The sequence below is a fragment of the Urocampus carinirostris genome, chromosome 7 (assembly GCF_059441175.1).
Source record: "Urocampus carinirostris isolate Australia breed hairy pipefish chromosome 7, RoL_Ucar_1.0, whole genome shotgun sequence".
In the NCBI taxonomy this organism is placed as follows: Eukaryota; Metazoa; Chordata; class Actinopteri; order Syngnathiformes; family Syngnathidae; genus Urocampus; species Urocampus carinirostris.
Genome location: NC_142355.1, coordinates 13,372,808 through 13,391,804, shown reverse-complemented (window position 1 = coordinate 13,391,804; position 18,997 = coordinate 13,372,808). Strand labels below are relative to the sequence as shown.

At 40.0% G+C, this 18,997-nt stretch overlaps 1 protein-coding gene across 2 annotated transcripts; it reads right to left on the bottom strand.

Moving 5' to 3' along the window:
- Positions 1 to 1,435: 1,435 nt before the first annotated feature.
- Positions 1,436 to 17,419, bottom strand: bbs2 (Bardet-Biedl syndrome 2). 2 transcript variants are annotated; one of them, XM_088339245.1, is made up of 18 exons: positions 17,338 to 17,419; positions 16,714 to 16,844; positions 16,374 to 16,601; positions 15,236 to 15,361; positions 15,004 to 15,066; positions 14,817 to 14,894; positions 12,690 to 12,794; positions 12,376 to 12,462; positions 12,160 to 12,295; positions 10,593 to 10,732; positions 9,231 to 9,351; positions 8,984 to 9,155; positions 6,454 to 6,583; positions 6,273 to 6,392; positions 4,785 to 4,922; positions 3,095 to 3,207; positions 2,230 to 2,378; positions 1,436 to 2,120 (listed from the first exon to the last, which is right to left on the bottom strand). In XM_088339245.1, the coding sequence occupies exons 2-18, from the start codon at positions 16,828 to 16,830 to the stop codon at positions 2,014 to 2,016; spliced, it is 2,130 nt and encodes a 709-aa protein (XP_088195371.1). In that variant the 5' UTR covers positions 16,831 to 16,844; positions 17,338 to 17,419; the 3' UTR covers positions 1,436 to 2,013. The 2 variants fall into 2 exon arrangements, with proteins under 2 accessions (XP_088195371.1, XP_088195373.1); XM_088339247.1 differs by having other exon boundaries at positions 17,389 to 17,416.
- Between the last annotated feature and the right edge of the window lie 1,578 nt (positions 17,420 to 18,997).

Below are 18,997 nucleotides of genomic sequence, written 5' to 3'. Positions count from 1 at the left end.
ACAATATTTAAAACATTGCTTCATTTAATCTTCACAAAATGACAATATGAAATGTATCAATTAGAAAAGTAAGTCATAAGTCTTTTCGTTTGGCTAAAAATATACACATCTACACCATGGCTCTGAAAGGTTCGCATTGTCCCTGAACACATCATTAAAACTGTTTTTTTTTTTTTTGGTCAACAAAGAAAAACGGCATCAATGGAGTACATTCCTCACTAGATTCAACGGAGACTCTTAAAACCCATTAAAGATGAGGTGCACTCCTGATAAGTCGATTCTGTTTTGAATTTAGGACACCCGCAAACGAGATTTCATAGGATGCTCGTTCGTTGTTTCGACCATTACGCCCTGCTTGCATCACGTGTCAAACTCATGATCTGCGGGCCAAATGTAGGCCACCACATTATTTGATGTGGCCTGCGAGACATTAGTGAGAGAAGTACAAGGGAAAAATGGGCCAATTAACGTCAAACAATGACCTGCAGTTTTAAATATGATCACTGGATATTGCAGAAACCAGGCGTCACTCCCAAAGCACCACTGTGGCTGTATGTCTTTCTCCCACTCTATCATCTTTCTTGTTTTACTTTCCTTTCTCTTTTTTTCTCCAATCCCTTTCTTCCATCCTTTATTAATCTTTCTTTTTCTCTCTTTCCCTCCCTTTCCTTCTCTTGCACTCATTTTATTCTCTCTCTCTTTCCCTCCCTTTCCTTCTCTTGCACTCATTTTATTCTCTCTCTCTCTTTCCCTCCCTTTCCTTCTCTTGCACTCATTTTATTCTCTCTCTCTCTTTCCCTCCCTTTCCTTCTCTTGCACTCATTTTATTCTCTCTTTCTCTCCCTCTTTCCCTCCCTTTCCTTCTCTTGCACTCATTTTATTCTCTCTCTCTCTCTATCTCTCTCCCTTTCCTTCTCTTGCACTCATTTTATTCTCTCTCTCTCTCTCCCTTTCCTTCTCTTGCACTCATTTTATTCTCTCTCTCTCTCTTTCCCTCCCTTTCCTTCTCTTGCACTCATTTTATTCTCTCTCTCTCTCTCTCCCTCTTTCCCTCCCTTTCCTTCTCTTGCACTCATTTATTCTCTCTCTCTCTCTCCCTTTCCCTCCCTTTCCTTCTCTTGCACTCATTTTATTCTCTCTCTCTCTCTCTCTCTCTCTCTCTCCCTTTCCCTCCCTTTCCTTCTCTTGCACTCATTTTATTCTCTCTCCCTTTCCCTCCCTTTCCTTCTCTTGCGCTCATTTTATTCTCTCTCTCCCTTTCCCTCCCTTTCCTTCTCTTGCACTCATTTTATTCTCTCTCTCTCTCTCTCTCTCCCTTTCCCTCCCTTTCCTTCTCTTGCGCTTATTTTATTCTCTCTCTCCCTTTCCCTCCCTTTCCTTCTCTTGCACTCATTTTATTCTCTCTCTCTCTCTCTCTCTCGCTCTCTCTCTCTCATGTTGCTGTTCTTTGTTTTCTAAACCCTTTAGGGAGTATTTGCTTTTTGTAACCTATGAGATTTAAACAAAAAAGAAGAAAGTACTCGAGGGAGGACTTCTTAGGCCAGGTTGGAATTTCTGATCTGAGGGTTGGGTCTTCTCCTCTTTCCCTTGCAAGTTTCAAATCCATTGATGTCTTCTCTTCTTAATTACAGTGTCTACTGAGGTATAGCTCTCAGGGTCAGGTATTCTCCTGTTCTCCCAGCAAGTTCAAAATCCATAATGTCTTCTATCCTTATTTTGAGTGTCTATTGCATTATAACCTTATAATTTTCCCAATTAATTGGTCTGTCGTTCCTTGCAAACTGAAAGATCTGACACGATATTTCCACACACTACTCTCGGTTTCCAGGCAGCTACGCTAGCTAGACACAGCACTTGGCGGACATGGACAGCGTTCCGGTATCCACTCTAACACATTTCAAGTATCACAGCTGTTTGATTGTTCGGAATTGTCGAGCCGGTCGACGCTGCAATCATTTCTTTTCTTTTTGATGTCCTGAAGAAAGTCGAGACGAGGGTTGGCATCTGCGGTTTTCAGGAGGCGGCCACGCCGGCTTTCATGACCCTGAAGAGTGCGCTGATGTTATTGCTTTTGATGGCGTCCCGACACGCTGAGATCACCTGGTTCTTGGGTTTACCAACTGAAAAAACCAATGGTGGCAAAAATAAGAGAAAAATGTCCTTTAGTTGGATTATGTACATGTCTGCAATTTTATTGAGGGCTATACTCGCAGATACAAAGCATCCTACCTCGGAGTCGACCCGCTCGCTGGATAGCCTGATTTACAGACTTGAGGCAGGCCAGCAGAGCATTGTGATTATTGGAGCGAATTTTGTACTCGCTGAGGAGATCTCTGTTTAGATCATATAGATCTCTGTAACGCTTTTTCATAGAAGTCCTGCCAAAGACAAAAAGCGACAAAATCAGAGTAAAAATAGGAATTCGGAAGTTGCAAAATAATTTTAACTATCTGCCTTGATGATGCTCAGCAGGATCTTTCCCTTAGATATTAGAACTAAAACGAATCCCAGTCAACCCATAGCTGCAATGTATTGTCAGTGTACACCGACTAGGGGTGGATGATCGATCCAAATATTGATTTAATCGATAATAAGAAAGTACTTGGAACAGATCAGTACTATTGTCTTGGGATTGATACTTCACTCTTCCACCAATGAAAAGGACAATGCCTGGTGTCATTTGTGTTGTAGTCTACTATTGTGGCAACACCACCAAATTACATAAAATCATGAAAAAAAGCTCACCCTAAAGAGAGTAACAAGCTGCAACCAAAAATGTTAACTGGTTACTGTACCTGAACACAAACCCGTAAACGGAGCCAGTTAGAGACAATTGACACTTTATTCACATTATTGACTTAGTTTTCGAAGTATTGTGAAATGATCTAGGTCAAGGGCAGGGGACCTATGGCTCGGGAGCCATATATGGCTCTTTTCATGAGTACGTATAACTTGACTTGAAGTAACAGAAAGCCGCTTTAGCAATGATACATCTCGTTCAAACTTTAAACAGAAGGTAGAAAAGAAAACAATGTGATGTACTGCACAATGTGTACATAGAAGGCTAATTTGTTTGAGAATATTTAAAACTCACATGTCACCCATCAAGCGAGCATCCTCTGCTTGCACCAGCATGCTTTTGATAAAGTTGGAGTGGTCGGCCATTTCTGCAGTTAATTTCTGATGGACTGCATGGAACTCATCCACCTAGTAGACAAATTCCATTATATGATATCAACAAAGAAGAGCACTTTCGGCTACATACACTTTAGAATTCATCAATTTCTGACGAGCAAGTAATCAATGGGAGTTAGTGAAATGAAATACAGTATTGTGCTAGTTCACTTTCTATCTGTGAGGGCAGAGGCCGTGTCTTTTTCCTTTTGAGAATCAAATGTTGAGAAATCAACTTGAACAGACTACAACCAACATTCATAAACTTGTATAATGGGGAATTTGGGTGTCGAAATAACAAAAGGGCCTGTCCCTGAGGGCTTCTTAAAAGTGAACAACAGGCTGAGAATAGAGCTGCAATGTTGTATACAAAAAATTATAATAGAAATAGTCTAGACTAATGCCATACATATTTTTCTAACAGAGTGAGGCATCATTCATGATTAGAATATCGTCTGAGAAACACTGATGCGCAAGAGCGTCTGTCTCGAGCGGTAACATACAGAAATACTGGCATCAACATCAAGTACCGGTACGTGTAACAAAACTCATTTTGGGGAATATTTTAGCCTGCATATGGTGAATATAGGTAAGATCGGGCTTAAAAAATAAGCCTGGATGGATAATAAGAACTTTAAAAAAGTAACCGAGAGAGAGAGGCCTGTCCCAAACCCAAGCGTAATGATTGACATTTTAGGCCCAACCTGACCTGAATTTCAGGCTCGGACTTATGATCTTACCGCTAACGGCAAATAATAGGTAACATTACTGACATAACAAGTAACTTTCAAGCCAATACGGTTTTGATAGCATGCATCTAAAAAAGTCATTGAGAGAGAAGCCTGACCCAAACTCAAACGTAATGATTGACATTTTAGGCCCAACCTGACCTGAATTTTGGGCTCGGGCTTAAGATCTTACCACTAATGGTAAATAATAGGTAACATAACTGACATAACAAGTAACTTTCAAGCCAATACGGTTTTGATGGCATGCATCTAAAAAAGTCATTGAGAGAGAAGCCTGACCCAAACCCAAACGTAATGAGTGACATTTTAGGCCCGACCTGACCCGAATTTTGGGCTCGGGCTTAAGATCTTACCACTAATGGTAAATAATAGGTAACATAACTGACATAACAAGTAACTTTCAAGCCAATATGGTTTTGATGGCATGCATTGTAAATTTTAAATGCTTTTATTTAGCTAAAAAAGAGAGGTCGGGTGTTATACCAGACTGTCCCTGACAAACTTTTTTGAAATTAAATGCACTCAGTCATAAAAACAGAACGTTCAAAATGACAAAAGTCAGTGGTTTATCTATGGATTTGTGTCCCTACTGACTGAGCATTGTGCCTAATTGGTTTGAAAAAGGTCATTTTAATTTAATTTTTGTACAACTATGCAGTATGTTCAAAAAAAGATTACTTTTTCACTTTGCCACATAATTGAATCAACTTTATTCTAAATTTAAGAAGAAAAAAAAAAACAATTACGTTTCAATAGTTGGTGACTTGTCAACTATTAAAATAGTCTTCAGTCGCAGTCCTGGCCGCGAATGGACCCTAGCCGTAGTTTGTAGACCCTTACATGAATTATTCACACACAAACCTCAGTGAGTATTGTCTGGAGCTCCTCAAAATATGTTGGAAAATCTGCTTCTGCAGGTAGTTCCTCTAATGCCAGGAAAGAGGACAGTGATTGAATAAGATCTCCTGCCAGGTCGATATCATCTGTTTGAAGAGTGATCTGCAGGAAAAAAATCATAGATTTGAATCATGGGAAAAATTTAAAATTTTCATGATTTAAATGTCATGTTTTTATTTGCCTATTATTCAAACAGTATTTACTCGTGTACATGTATGACTCCCTTTTTTTTACCTAAAAAATACGCTAAATTTGGGTGTGAGTTATACACGGTAGTATCTAATCTTATCTAAATTACTTTATAAATCCCGATTTGTGTGTGTGTGTGTTTGCATTCGAGTTACAGGCTCTAAAACAGCTGAACCGATTTTCGTGATAATTTACACGGTTGTACTTTAGGCCTCTGCAAGTGTCTTAAGCTATGTTTCCTGTCAAGGCACCCCCAATAAATACCGACGAAATTAATGATTCCGCTTTTGTGTCGTCTGCTTTCGTAGGGTCTCTAAAGCCCTCTGCCATCCAAATTGGGTACTGCAGCACCTGACCACCAACGACTCCGAGGAGCCCAATCCCATATTCCATCGGACCAGAATTGCTGGGCCATTTTGCTTGTATAACCATATATGTGTAATTATTCATCAGACGAAAATATCACTGACCACAATCGCAAAACATTGGATGCAATGGGAATCGAACCCGGGTCACGGCCGTGAAAGCGCCAAATCCAAACAACTAGACCAGGGGTCTCCAACCAGGTTGCCCCCTGAGGTTAGCCCAGGTGCCTGTGGACTTGTTCTAAAAATAGCTCACCAGATCTGGGTCATTGTGATTTTCTATTAAAAAAAATTTTGGGGTGGTGTACTGAGTCTTTTTTAACCCTCAATCAATAATTAACCAGGTGGTAACGTAGTAATAACACAATAAGCTGTTATTTTAGAAACGCATATTGAACTGGGTGCCCTTTGCACTAATTAGTAACAAATAGTAGCTCGCAGCTGCAGTCGACCACTAGTGATATAGATGACATACAAAAAGGCATTCGATTTTATCTCATTATTACACTATTTTTATTTACAGTACCAGGGATAAATGTAACGGAAAGTAGAAAACAGAAAGATATAAATGAACGCAAAAAGCATGAGGAGGGAAACAACTTTTTGGAATATCTGATGATGAATTGGACTTTAAAGGACATTAAAGGAATGCATTGTAAATTTTATGTTGGTTCATATTTTATGCATCAATAAAATATTGAAACATAGCCGGACGTATTCAATAAGGTTTGACACTTACAGTGCTTCGTTAGAGCTGAATAAAAAGTGAGAACATAACATGTTATAATATTTTTTAAACAAAAATTAGGAGTGGGCCTTATTGACGAGTGTGTGTCATACACAAATAAATACAGTACAGTATATTTTAGAAAAATTAACCTTTCCATATTCTGCTTACCTGTCCATTAGAAGCCATACTGATGGACAGCAGTCCCTTTCCCCGCAGTGAACTAAAACTAACATCCGGACTTTCTATTCCCTCGGGCAGCAGGAAGTTCTGGTTGAGCCACATTGCCACCTTTTGCAAAAATACACACTTGAAACAAACAGCAATGTCTGAAAATTACAATTCGACGTACCCGCTGCGGCCTGTCATTGATGGTAAAAGTGACTCGTCCGGTGGGGGCGGCAGCTGAGGGGTCCACTGCAACGTCGTACATGGAGAAACGGGGTAGCTGTCGAGTGATTTCAAACACGTGAAACTGGGTGCTGAATGGGAACACAAATTAACATATCTTGAGATTTTTATTGTAAGATATAAAGTGAGAATGAGGAAAAACATAGAACAAATTTTTCAAACAAACTTACTGCATACCTGTCGACCTCAGCCAATCTCTCCCCCTATTAACGATTGCCATTCCCCTTATTAAGAGATAATAGACCTTACAAACACAACGCAGCACCTATTTACTCAAACCAAGACAAACTATGTAGAGTAAAAACAAACAATTTGTGTAAACAATACGTGCAAAAAAGAAATGCTTGATGGAGGATAACATTTGCGAGTGTACCGCGACAATATTATCAAACAGCGATAATGTTGTCGTCTGCCACCAATGACAGCGAGGATCCAAAATGAAGCCAAAATTGTCACGACCACAACGGAATCAGGACCCAAATGCGTAGCATTAACCATAAGTTTAATGATAGAAAGAGGAAGGGCAGCGCCCGCGATCCGGTGCTCACTGGACGCGGGAAGCAAGCCGCTCACGCAATCGGATCGTGATCCGAATACGGAAGTGGATCAGGAACGGACGCGTGGAAAAAAACGGGTGCAAAAACGGGACAGGCGGGAGTCAGGGTCGAAAATGCTTGCCTTGTAACAAGAGAGGTTCGCTGACGGACTGACCACCGGAGAGTGACAGGACTGGGCTTAAAAAGGGACAGGTAGCCCGCAGCGGCTGGCCCCAAATGAGTGGGCACAAGTGATGCTTATCACTAATCATGACAAAAATGGGCAAGACAAGATTGGTCTTTTTTTTTCCTCAATGATCTTAATAAAAAAATGTTATATGGCGTATTTGCAGTGATCAGTAGATGCAGAAATATATTTGATAATGTTGCCTTATTTGGGAGAATGCATATAAGAGCAATATCGGATCGCTTACTCGACTACAGAAGAAAGCTATCAGGATTGTACATCACGCTTGGTATCAAGAACACACAAAATGATGTTTATAAAATCCAATATGTGAAACTTAAACCTCTATTATTACTTTATAAAACAAGTAAGCATCAACCCCTAACAGATATTCAACAGTTGTTTCGCTACAGTGCAGACACTCATCGTCTCAGGTGAATCCATAAATTCAAGATCCAAGATTCTTGCACAACATTGTAGAGCTATTGTACCAACTGAAAAACTATTTCTTAAAGGCATGATTATGACTTTAAAAATGTCCCTAATTTATATAAATTGAAAAAAATTATGTACTATACATATTTAGATAAATACAGACGCTGCCCTACTTATGAACGAGATAAGTTCCGGACAATCGTTCCTAAGTTGAATTTGTTTGTAAGGCGCTTCAGTGCCATATTTTGTATGTTTAAGGTTTATATAAGTATGTTTAAGGCTTGTATAAGTAACCGTTATTGTTTGTACTAAAAAAAGAAACATTTCATAAAATAATATGCTCTATAAAGATAAATAAAGTTAAGTTTAACTTACTTTTGGAAGATGCACTTCAAGAGGTCCTTCTCCGTGATAAAAAGTGGCAGAAAAAAAGCAATCCAACCATTTGCTCAACCGCATCAAGCTTTCTTATTCCACTTTAATTTCAAAGGAAACCGCTCGCCTCTTCTTTACACTTCACACCAACCATATTGAATGGATACACGAGATATTAAACAATAAAAAAGTTCTTCTGGAGATACAGTACAGAATGTTTAGACACGAACTAGGAAGAGGAAGCGAATTTCTTCTTCGGGGTGGATGCTGGGTGAGCTCTCACAGCGCCACACACCGGTAGCGGCGGAAAGAAGCACTACAGTACTGTCCTCTACTCGGAAAAACGTGCATACAATACAAAATCGAACTTACAGCAATGTCCGCATATTTTTTTGACATTCTGAAAAAAATGTTTGAAGCTAACACTTTTTGTGACTCAAATGGTTGTACATAGGAGAGCGTCTGTATGCTAAAGAACATCATACATCAGGAGTTTTTTTTTACAATTTTAGATTTTAAATGTAATTTCTTTTATTTTTAATTTGTTTTCTTCTTTTGCATCTTAATAAAAAAAAAATAATGGTAGGCACCTAAAAGAGATACTGCCTACTTGCTCCCTTTAGGCACATTTTAATGCATGTTATTGTATTGTGATGTTGTTTTCTTTTGTTATTTAATCAGTGTTTAATGTGTCCCTTTAGAATTAGAATATACCTTTATTGTTATTGTTACAACATGGGTTGAATATATTGTGACAACGAAATTGGACGTGGCACTCAAGGTCCACGTTTTACAGTGAGTATACCCTTAAAATAGCTGGGATGTGCTCTAACACCCCCGCAACCCTACTAAGGACAAGCGGTGGAGACAATGGATGGATGGATGGATGGGTGTTGTTTTTGTGCTTGATAGCCACAAACGAACAAACTACAGCCTACCTGGATTTCCCACCGACAAATGCTTTAATGTGAAGATCTACTGGTATGTCTTTTGGTGGGACGATGGGCACGCGGATGCAACCTGAGAGGTTCTGGACACTTGGGTGAACAACGTAGCTCTCACCCTCAAAAATTCCTTCTGCAAAGATGAGCACTGCGCGAATTATAGTTTCTGAAAAAGAAACATTAAGGTTTCAGATAAAGAATATTCAGGTTTCAATTCCTAGCTAGTGTTAGTCAATGTTACCATTTGGTGTTGTAATGCTTAGTTCAACATGGGCTTTTTGGACCTCACTTGCAGCACGGACCGTGAGAGCGGTTTGGAGCTGAGTGTTTGCTGGAATTCCACTTGTGCTGTTTGACACACCCTAAAAACACAAAACAGATGGTGAATATATTAAACACAAGACAATTAACAGTCATATGTTTGTCTTTACCGACTGGGGTAGTGTGAGGAGGGTAACGAGGACAGCGGAGAAAATAATCGGGACTACACTTCCCTCCATTCAGGACATTGGCCAGAAGCGCTGCTTATCCCATGCTAAGAACATTACCGGGGACCCCTCTCACCCCCATCATGGACTATTCACTCTGCTAGCCTCTGGGAAGAGGTACTGCAGTGTGCGGTGCAGGACCACCAGGCTCCGCAATAGTCTAGTCCCCCTGGCCATTAGACTGTTAAATGGTCAATCTAACATATAGTTAACTTAAATCTAAACGGCTGCTAATTTGACTTTTGCACTAGTGGCAGTTTTTTTTATAGCTTGCCACTCCTTGCACATTTGATCTCTGCACTATTGTTACTTACAGTGTTATTACTTACAGTGTTATTGTTTACAATACAATGGTACTGTGTACCTGACTTGTTAACCTGACTGCCCATCTTGCACATCTGGTTAGCGTCTCTTCTTGCACTATCGGCTCTATGGTAAATAACACAATACAGCTTTATTTATATCTGTACACTGAAGGACACTGAGGGAAACTGTGGGAGTCAGATCCATCGACATTTCGTTCTGTATACACGTGTACTAGAATGACAATAAAGTAGATCTGAATCTGAATCTGAATCTGAATCTGAATTTAAGGACCCAAACAGTGTTCCCAATTAGTAAGGGAACACGTTTTCGTCAAACAGATTTTTGTCTGGGCAAAATAAATAAAGACTGCTAACCAGTACTGTATATGGTTAAAAAAAAACTATTATAAGTTTACTTAGTTGATAGATACTGGTGTCAACACTCTGCCTCTGTAAATCTCACTCTCGTGTATCTTTTAGTTTGTGAAAATGGAATTAGAATCGTTTTTATTGTTTTTTTTAGGTGCACCTACTGTACATAATTTTTTTCATACTGAAAAAAAAAGAATTTCAGAGATAAGGGTTTTTCACAGGACAGGGACAAACAGTATGTGGGATGAAGACATACAAAACATGTGATAATCTTAGGAATGTTAAAACGCTTGAGCAATCTCTTTAAAGTAGTTCCGGGGACTCTGTTTTTGGGTGAACTAATAACCCGCCCCAACCACTCCCCCTAAAAGCAGTTTATATTTCCAAAATCTTGCTGAGGTAGCACTGTATATATACAACACTGAGTGAAATTGGTACCATCGCATTCTCTTCATAGTTGCGTAGTTCCAGCAGTAGATTCTGTCTGCGCTGGCTCAGCTCTCGAATAAGCTCCTGTTCAGCACTTGAATCCATGAGATTGCCTTTCAGTTCTTTTCCAGCAGGCAGGTAACCGCGAACTACCAACACAGAGACCAAAAGCCCATTACCAACACACTTCAAGCCTCAGTCAATGCTTTCAAACTTGAACACATTCATCCAAGCACACTCAACGCCAGTCTTTGGACTAACGCGGTGCAAAGAAAGGTGTTACTGGAATGCAATTACTTTTTCTGTCACGAGTACTGTAAAGCATTACTAATGAAATTGAGAAACTTAACTCTCTGTACTCGAAGGAGTGTTACTGTGTTACTCATTAATACAGATGATGAATTGCAATGTTCTCCGACTGATGAATAATGCTGCATCACTGATAATGACACATACAAGCCTCATTTCCACCAGCAAGAGGTGGGCATGTTTATATATACCTACAAAGTACAACTGAATACAGATATGGTGATGCCATCTCAAGCAACAACTAAGAGAGCGCTAAAATCCTCCTCCTGCAGATATTATCCCTACCGTATATATTTGCATCCAAGCCATATTTGCAACTATACAATAAAATAGGGGGTCAGCTTATATACACATATTTGGTTGTGTGTCACCAGTAGCGAATGTAGGCAGTGTGTAGGGAGGGGAGCATGGCTAATACAGGAACAACAAAGAAATTGAATCTATCGGGCAAACGTAAGGACAGAATTTACGGTAAAAGTGTCAGGAATTTCGGTCATTTTCCATCCATCCATCCATTATCTGCACCGCTTATCCTCATTAGGGTTGCGGGGGTGCTGGAGCCCATCCCAGCTATCTTCGGGCAGTGGGCACGGGACACCCTGAACTGGTTGCCAGCCAGTCGCAGGGCACACAGTGACAGACAATCTGCTCGCTCATTCACACCTAGGGACAGTTTGACCCGGCCAATTGACCTAACATGCATGTTTTTGGAATGTGGGAGGAAACCGGAGTGACCGGAGGAAACCCATTGCAAGCACAGGGACAACATGCAAACTCCACACAGGAGGTTTGATCTCATGACCTCAGAACTCTGCCGCACACACGCTAACCACTGCGCCGCCGTGCTGCCCTTTTGGTCATTTTATTTGTAAAATTATTTCTGAGAAGAAAATGTCTTTGACAGTACCCAGAAATGAAGAACATCTTGGAGTGGTTGGAAGTCCAAAGACAAAACAGATATGGAGTGTCTCAGGAAAGTGTTCATTTGCAAACCTTCAAGATTGGACATGCCAAGAAATATTACAACTTCACTGCTTCCACACGTTTTCTTCAATTTATTTTATTATGTAGCTATTTTAAAGCCTTTTTAGAGGGGTGGCTTTTATTCGAGTAAAAAAGGTAATTTGTAACTAGTTACTTTTGGAGTAGTGTGCTACTTTTGGTGTCAGGAATCTTAGGGATAATTAAGTTACAGTTTAAATTTATTAACTACTAACATTAACTCATTCCTGTTTTTCAGTAAAGCGCCCAACACTGCTCAGCACACCTTCTCCGTCGACAGAAGCGCAAATAAGTTGCATTTGCCCATCCAAGCGGTAATCTCCTTCTACGATTCCAGCAACAGAGGAAGAGAAGTTGTCTCTGAAAATGACGTCTCCTGTGCGGTCGCTTCGAGCATCGATCTGGAGTGACGGAAGAATGTGAACGTGGACGACAGCATGATGAGAAATGGCACGGTGACATTCAACGCTGAGATGCTCACCTTTCCATTGGAATAGCCAGTGATGAGCTCGACAACGCCATCAGCGTTCAAATCAAAGGCGTGAATGCTCATGGCATGATTTTTAGACTGCATTGAGAAAAACAAAGGAAGGAAAAGACAAATTACAACCCTTAAAGCAGAGTCTATATCCAAAAATTAACATTTAGGTTTAAAAGGGCAAAGTGTAAGAAATGGAGAATGTATAGAGTCAAATGGCAGGCAGAAGCAAAGACTCAATATGGTAAGTAAAAATGCCAGTGTTTTCTAAAATGTTGTGTTAATAACAAGTTATCAAATATGCTAGATCAAATTACCTTGATTCTCCAGTATCGAGAATTGCCATCATAAACTCCAACAGTGCCATTTGCCAGGGCGTAACCAAAGCGGCTACTGTGCATGGGACACAGCGCTGTTACAGTCTACAAAAAGAACGAGGTGAAATAATGTGCATTCCGTATCTTTACAATCTTCAATGACACGTAAAAATGTTGACAATAATAAAATAAAAGTTTTAATGCAAAGGGATACAGTTTTCTACTTTGCTAAAGTCAGTCATCTCAAATTTTCAGTGGTAATTTTTCAGTAAATTACTATACCCTCTGAACACCTTTGAGCACTGTGAGCTTTTATCAAGTTGTGAGTTGGTAAAGCAATTGTATTGAAATAACTAACACTTTCCAGGAAAGCACGTCTTCATTTCTCAGGCCACTAAAACAACTGCAACCAGTTGCAGATGTTTGGGAAAGTATACTCCCTCTAACTCAGTTTTTTTCAACCAGTGTGCCGTGAGACCTTGTCTCGTGTGCCGCTGGAATTTGCCCAATTTTATCTTTCCAAAAAATGAGGCCATTATTCGGTATTTTTGCTACTTTCAGACGAGGAACTGTTACATTCATCCATATCAGTAGGTGGCAGTAGATTTTTATATATTTTTATATACTAATTATCTGCTCATGAGGTAGCACGGTACATTTAATAACTTAATTTGTTTAACAAATCAGTGTAAGATTGCACTGTAAAAAATAAAAACATAAGGCACATCATTCTTTTTTGTTTTAAGTATTATTGTTTATCTTCTTATGAGGTTTTACAGTGAAATATTTGACATAACTTAATTTTCAAACTTTTTTGACGGACGGTGTGCCTCCGAACTTTTTTATAAATAAAAGTGTACCTTGGTTTAAAAAGGGTTGAAAAACACTGCTCTAACTAACTCTTTCAGTCCACATGCAGGAGGTCAGATTTTACGTATTTACTGCCCTCTGTAGCCCGAAAGGAGCATTTGGTTTGCATTTATTTTAAAAATCAGAACTTTTGATAGAAAAACCTGGACACTCATTTCTTATTTGCCATAATCAGAAACTTAAGGAAAGATGGATTAAAATATCCAAAGGGTCGGATCCGGCCGGCAGGTTATGTTTGACATGCCTGTTCTATATCTTCAAAGAAGACATGCAACATGGCTCAAGCTGGTTGGTCTGAGCTATTCAGTGAACGTAATGAAGCTTCCTCCGATGAAAGGGAACATACCAGTGACACCCATTTTGCAATTTATTCAATGCACTGAGGCGGAAAGTACTTGGATGGATGAGAGTATCCACAAGAATTGTCGACATAATAATTGTATGCTTGTAACTGGTTGACTGTCAACATTCTTAGCTTTGTACTGCATTTGTTACAGCTTAATTGAAGGAATGAACGATTGAACAAACTAACTAACTAACTAGCTAACTAACTAACTAATTAACAAATGAATGACCTATATTGGGGCAGCACGGCTGCGCAGTGGTTAGCGCGTGTGAGGCACAGTTCTAAGGTCTTGGGAACCTCCTGTGTGGGTTCAAATCCAGCTACCGGACTTCCTGTGCGGAGTTTGTATGTTTTCCCTGTGCTTGCGTAGGTTTCCTCCGGGCACTCCGGTTTCCTCCCACATTCCAAATACATGCATTTCAGGTGGATTGGCCGGTCCAAATTGTCCCTAGGTGTGAATGAGCGAGAGACTTGTCTGTCCCTGTGTGCCGTGCGATTGGCTGGCAACCAGTTCAGGGTGTCTCCTGCCCACTGCCCTATGATTGCTGGGATGGGCTCCAGCACCCCCGCGACCCTACTGAGGATAAGCGGTGCAGCCAATGAGATGAGATGACCTATATTGTCATTACACAAAATTAGAGGGCTTTGTGATTGGAACATTATTACAGGGGTTTCTTTGTCACAAAATTAAACTATATTTGAGATATGCCTTTTGTCTTGTTTGTGAGCTTTCTTCTTGCTTGGCCTTTCTTGTTAATAGCCAGTGTAGCCCAATATATGGACGCAAAAAAACAGCTGAAAAAAAGCAATCATTTTGTATAGGTTGGACCCTTTTTTGTAAATGGTATAAGAGAAAAAATCCTCTTTGTACTATTGACAAACTTGTAATGCAAACCATGTGAGACTGTTACCTCATTTTCAGTCATCTCAGTCACAAGCTCCTCTTCTTTAAAAACCCTGATGTCAAAATCCTCCGATCCGACCAAAAGCTGTGACAAATCACATAACGTTACTCATTGATGTGAATTCATAAATAATTCAACTACTTTTTACCGCTGTGACAGAATTGTGTTTTGTATCACATTGGACAGGGCTCACCTCATTTTTGCCATCCCCGGTGAAATCACACAGCGCAAGTGATCTCACATTATCTCCTGTTACCTTGAAAAAAACGGACAGTGTAAGTCACACAATAAATTAAACAATGTCTTAGAAATCCCAAGAAAAATGAATAATTTTAATAATCACATTATGGTTTTTTTACTATATTTCTTTTTTTTTTTTAAAGCAGTACTAATGATAGAAAGTTGCTGTTTTTCTAGGATCTTACAGTCCACAAAAGGTCATTGCCCAGAGAATCAAAGCCCTGTAAAGCACAGTTCCCTCCGATAATGGCAAGAGGATGCGGGATGTCCCCCAAATGCCCCAGGACAATGGCATTGGCCCCATCAGAAACCTACACAAACACCAATGAAAGAAAACAGACACACAAGAAAGATTAAAGATTACCTCATGTGCGGTCCTTTCTCAAGGTTTCTTAATTTTCCTCATGTTGAGGTTTTTGAGTTTTTCCTTGCCCTCGTGTAGGTTTTAGATCAGGGAATGCTGTAATAATAGTCTGTTGTCTGTACAGCCCTTTGAGACTTGTTGTGATGAAGGGCTATACAAATAAACATGACTTTAATTGACTTAAAGGTGTATTGTAGAGGTTTTTAATTTTGCGAAATTAGACATTAGTCTCTTTGTCAAGCTTGAAGTTATCAACAACAATTTTAAAGGATCTGTATCCTGATTTTTAAAACCTTTCAAAACAAACTGGACCTTGGCACATCAGAGATGCCTTATCTTATAGAGTAAAATAATTTTATTTAGTGCCGATGAATGTCACCCAAAAGTTAAAAAAATGTGGCTTGAACCTTTAGTGAGAATGTATTATTCCATAATGGCTTGAAGTTTCATATATTTAACACCCCCCCAAAAAGTCTGCTTAAAGAGATATCACTCAAGGAGAGGTTATCGATAGCACCCTGTTCCTGTTCTGTTCCGTCTTTTCAACATTATTTCAAACATGTCACTGTGTTGAAACGTTATCACATCTAAATGTGCGCATAAGTAATGACATCAATGTTCAGTTTTATTGGTACTTTAATGATTGTGTAGTTGTATAAAACTGTTGCTGCATAACATTAGACCGGGGGTCAGCAACAAGTGAATTTGGGGCCGTATGCAACTCTTTGGCACTCCCTAGTGGTTCCCTGTTGTTATTTAAAAATATTTGATAATGGAAAATGAAGTGTTATAACAAATATTCTTAACGTTTTCCAATGAATGTAGACATATACATTTTGGGTTGCCAACCCTTCAATTAGACCTTACCAGACAAATGATTTGGTTGACAACGTGCATTTCAGGTGACGTTGGCTGTGAGTTAGTTGATGCATATATTAGCGTCAAATGTCTTTCCTTACCTCTTTGTAGAATATATCGGTATTATCGTGGACATCATAAGCCAGCAAGTTGGTCCGAGATCCCACCAACAACGTGTCACCAGTCGTGTTTGAGCTTAGAGTGCCTGCAGTCACGCAAGTGACTGCCTGGTTAATGTTGAGAAGAGAGACATCCATTTCCTGGGTGCTTTGGCTCATTCGATGAGACGGAGGTTTTTGAGCACGCGTGTGGGGGTTGTGAATAAAAACCTTGTAGAGAGAACCAAATGTTAGGGGACAGATTGAAGGAAAGATGTTTGTTTTATCTTTCAAACCCAGACCCTCAAAAAAACATATGGAATTTTAAAGGTATTGTTTTCACCTTTCCAGCTTGGGTGGCTCCAGTTAGGCAAGGATGAACACCGTCAAATTTTCCAATTGTCAACATGCGAGGGTTGATTTTATGGCTCAGCTTGAGGGTGAATATGGGGACCAACATGATGCATATGCGCCCTACGATAAGGAAAAACGAGGAACGTTAGAGTTGGTAGGTATAGTTGAAAAGCACATTTGAAATTTGAATTTTAAAATAGATGCAGAAGTAGTCGGACCCACTGGTCAATAATGAGGCAATGCATGATTTTGCGACACTAATGTAATTACGAGATTTGCTCAAGACGCCCGAATGTTGTTGCCGAGCAACGAAATGTTTTAAGCCAAGACTCGCCCTGCAGCAAGAGATCGCTCGTCGTTTGGTCAATAACAAATTTCTTTTTATAGTTAACAAAATCCTTACATTGGTAGTCCCTATTTCACAACAATGTATCTATATTAAGTTCAACGATCAAGATTTCAGGAAAGCAACGTTACTAGGCTGGATAATGATGCTAGGTTAAGGAGCTAATGAAGAGAACGATGCAAATATGAGTGTAAGTGGGAACGTCAATACAGCACGACAGAGATTTAAAGAAATACAGAAACGGCAAAAGTCGCGGCAGATACGCACCGAAACCCCAACTAGATAAAAAATCACTAGAAATCAAAATAAAAAACGTACGGGATTAGGATTTATATCCACTTCCGTTTTGTGATTTTCAAAACAAAAGAATGGTAAAATGTGAGGAAACGATTTACCGTCTCATCAGTGTACCTGACAAATTAAACGTTTTCCTCGTAATGTATACATTTATTTTTTTCAAATTGTATATGCTCTACAACAATTATTGTACAGTTTTTTCCCATTAGAAATTAATCTAAAGGAAACCCGTTTTATTCGTTTTGTTTGACCGATTTCCTATTGCCCAATTAGGTTTTAATCCAAATCGTCTCGGTCACTGTTGTCATGTACGGTAATTGATTGTGCCTGCGCCGCAGACGCGTTATTACGACACACAGGAAGACCGCGTGGTATCTGGAGACATGTTTGTAAACTAGCAAAGACGCTATATCGTGTTCTGTAAATAAACAAGTTCATATTGGGTTTAAAGAGGACTCCGTCCATCTTTTACATGGTGTCAGAAGTCTGAAAGGATCCAGATAAGGAGACAAGTCATAATGGCCAAGTTTAATCCTCCATCGAACTTTGCTTTCGAGAAACCGTCAGAATGGCCGGACTGGAGGCAGCGTTTCGAGCGCTACAGAATCGCTACGAAACTAAACAAAGACGATGGACAAGTTCAAGTAAGCTGCTTGATATACGCAATGGGAAGCGAGGCAGAGAATGTGTTCAAGTCTTTTGTTTTTGCTAATGACGGTGAAGAGGATAATTATGACGTTGTGCTGAAGAAGTTTGATGATTACTTCGTTCCGCGGAGGAATATCATCCACGAACGCGCGTGTTTTCATCAGCGTTTCCAGAAGCCCGGGGAGAGGGCAGAAAGCTTCATAAGGGCTTTATATGAACTATCAGAACATTGTGATTTCGGCACGAGCCGTGAGGAAAACATCCGAGACCGGATAGTTATTGGAATATTGGACAAGGAAGTGTCGCGTAAGCTTCAGTTGATGGAAGGCCTGACATTGACTCAGACTGTGCAAGTAGTTCGACAGGCGGAAGAGATTACTGCGCACGTCAACATGCAAGGAGAAGCAGTAGGGACGGTGCATGAAGTTACAAGGCAGAGCTACAGATACCCAAAGTCTAAACCACAAGGTGGGGAGAAAGACAGAAAATGGGGAAATGTGAGAAAATGTCTTAAATGTGGAAAAACACAGCATAACAAAGATGAAAACTGCCGTGCTAAGAAATCTACCTGCCATATCTGTCACAAAGCCGGGCACTGGGCTAGAGTGTGCAGGAATAAAAAGCAAGTGAATGAGATTAGTGGGCGGGAAGAACAGTCAGGACAACCCGAGCAGTCAGCATACTTCCTGGGTGCTGTGTCACATGTGAAAAATGTAAAAGAACAGTGGTCAGTTGAGCTCCGGCTAAATAAAAAGCCAATAACATTCAAAATCGACACAGGGGCAGATGTGAATGTAGTCAGCGAGGCGACGTACAACGCATACACTCCAGAATGTGTGTTGGAGCCACCAGACATTCCACTGGACGGCCCAGGTGGAGAGCTAAATTGTCTAGGGAGGTTCCAGGCCACAGTAACCTATAAAGGAAAATCATACCCACTAACAGCTTATGTAGTAGAGGGGATCACTAATAATCTCTTAAG

Coding starts and splice junctions, on each gene's coding strand:
- bbs2 (XM_088339245.1), bottom strand. CDS start 16,830: ATGTTGGTCCCCATATTCACCCTCAAGCTGAGCCATAAAATCAACCCT. Junction 12,463..12,689: donor CTCGATACTGGAGAATCAAG/GTAATTTGATCT, acceptor TTCTCAATGCAG/TCTAAAAATCATGCCATGAG. Junction 6,584..8,983: donor TTTGTCGGTGGGAAATCCAG/GTAGGCTGTAGT, acceptor GTTCCCATTCAG/CACCCAGTTTCACGTGTTTG.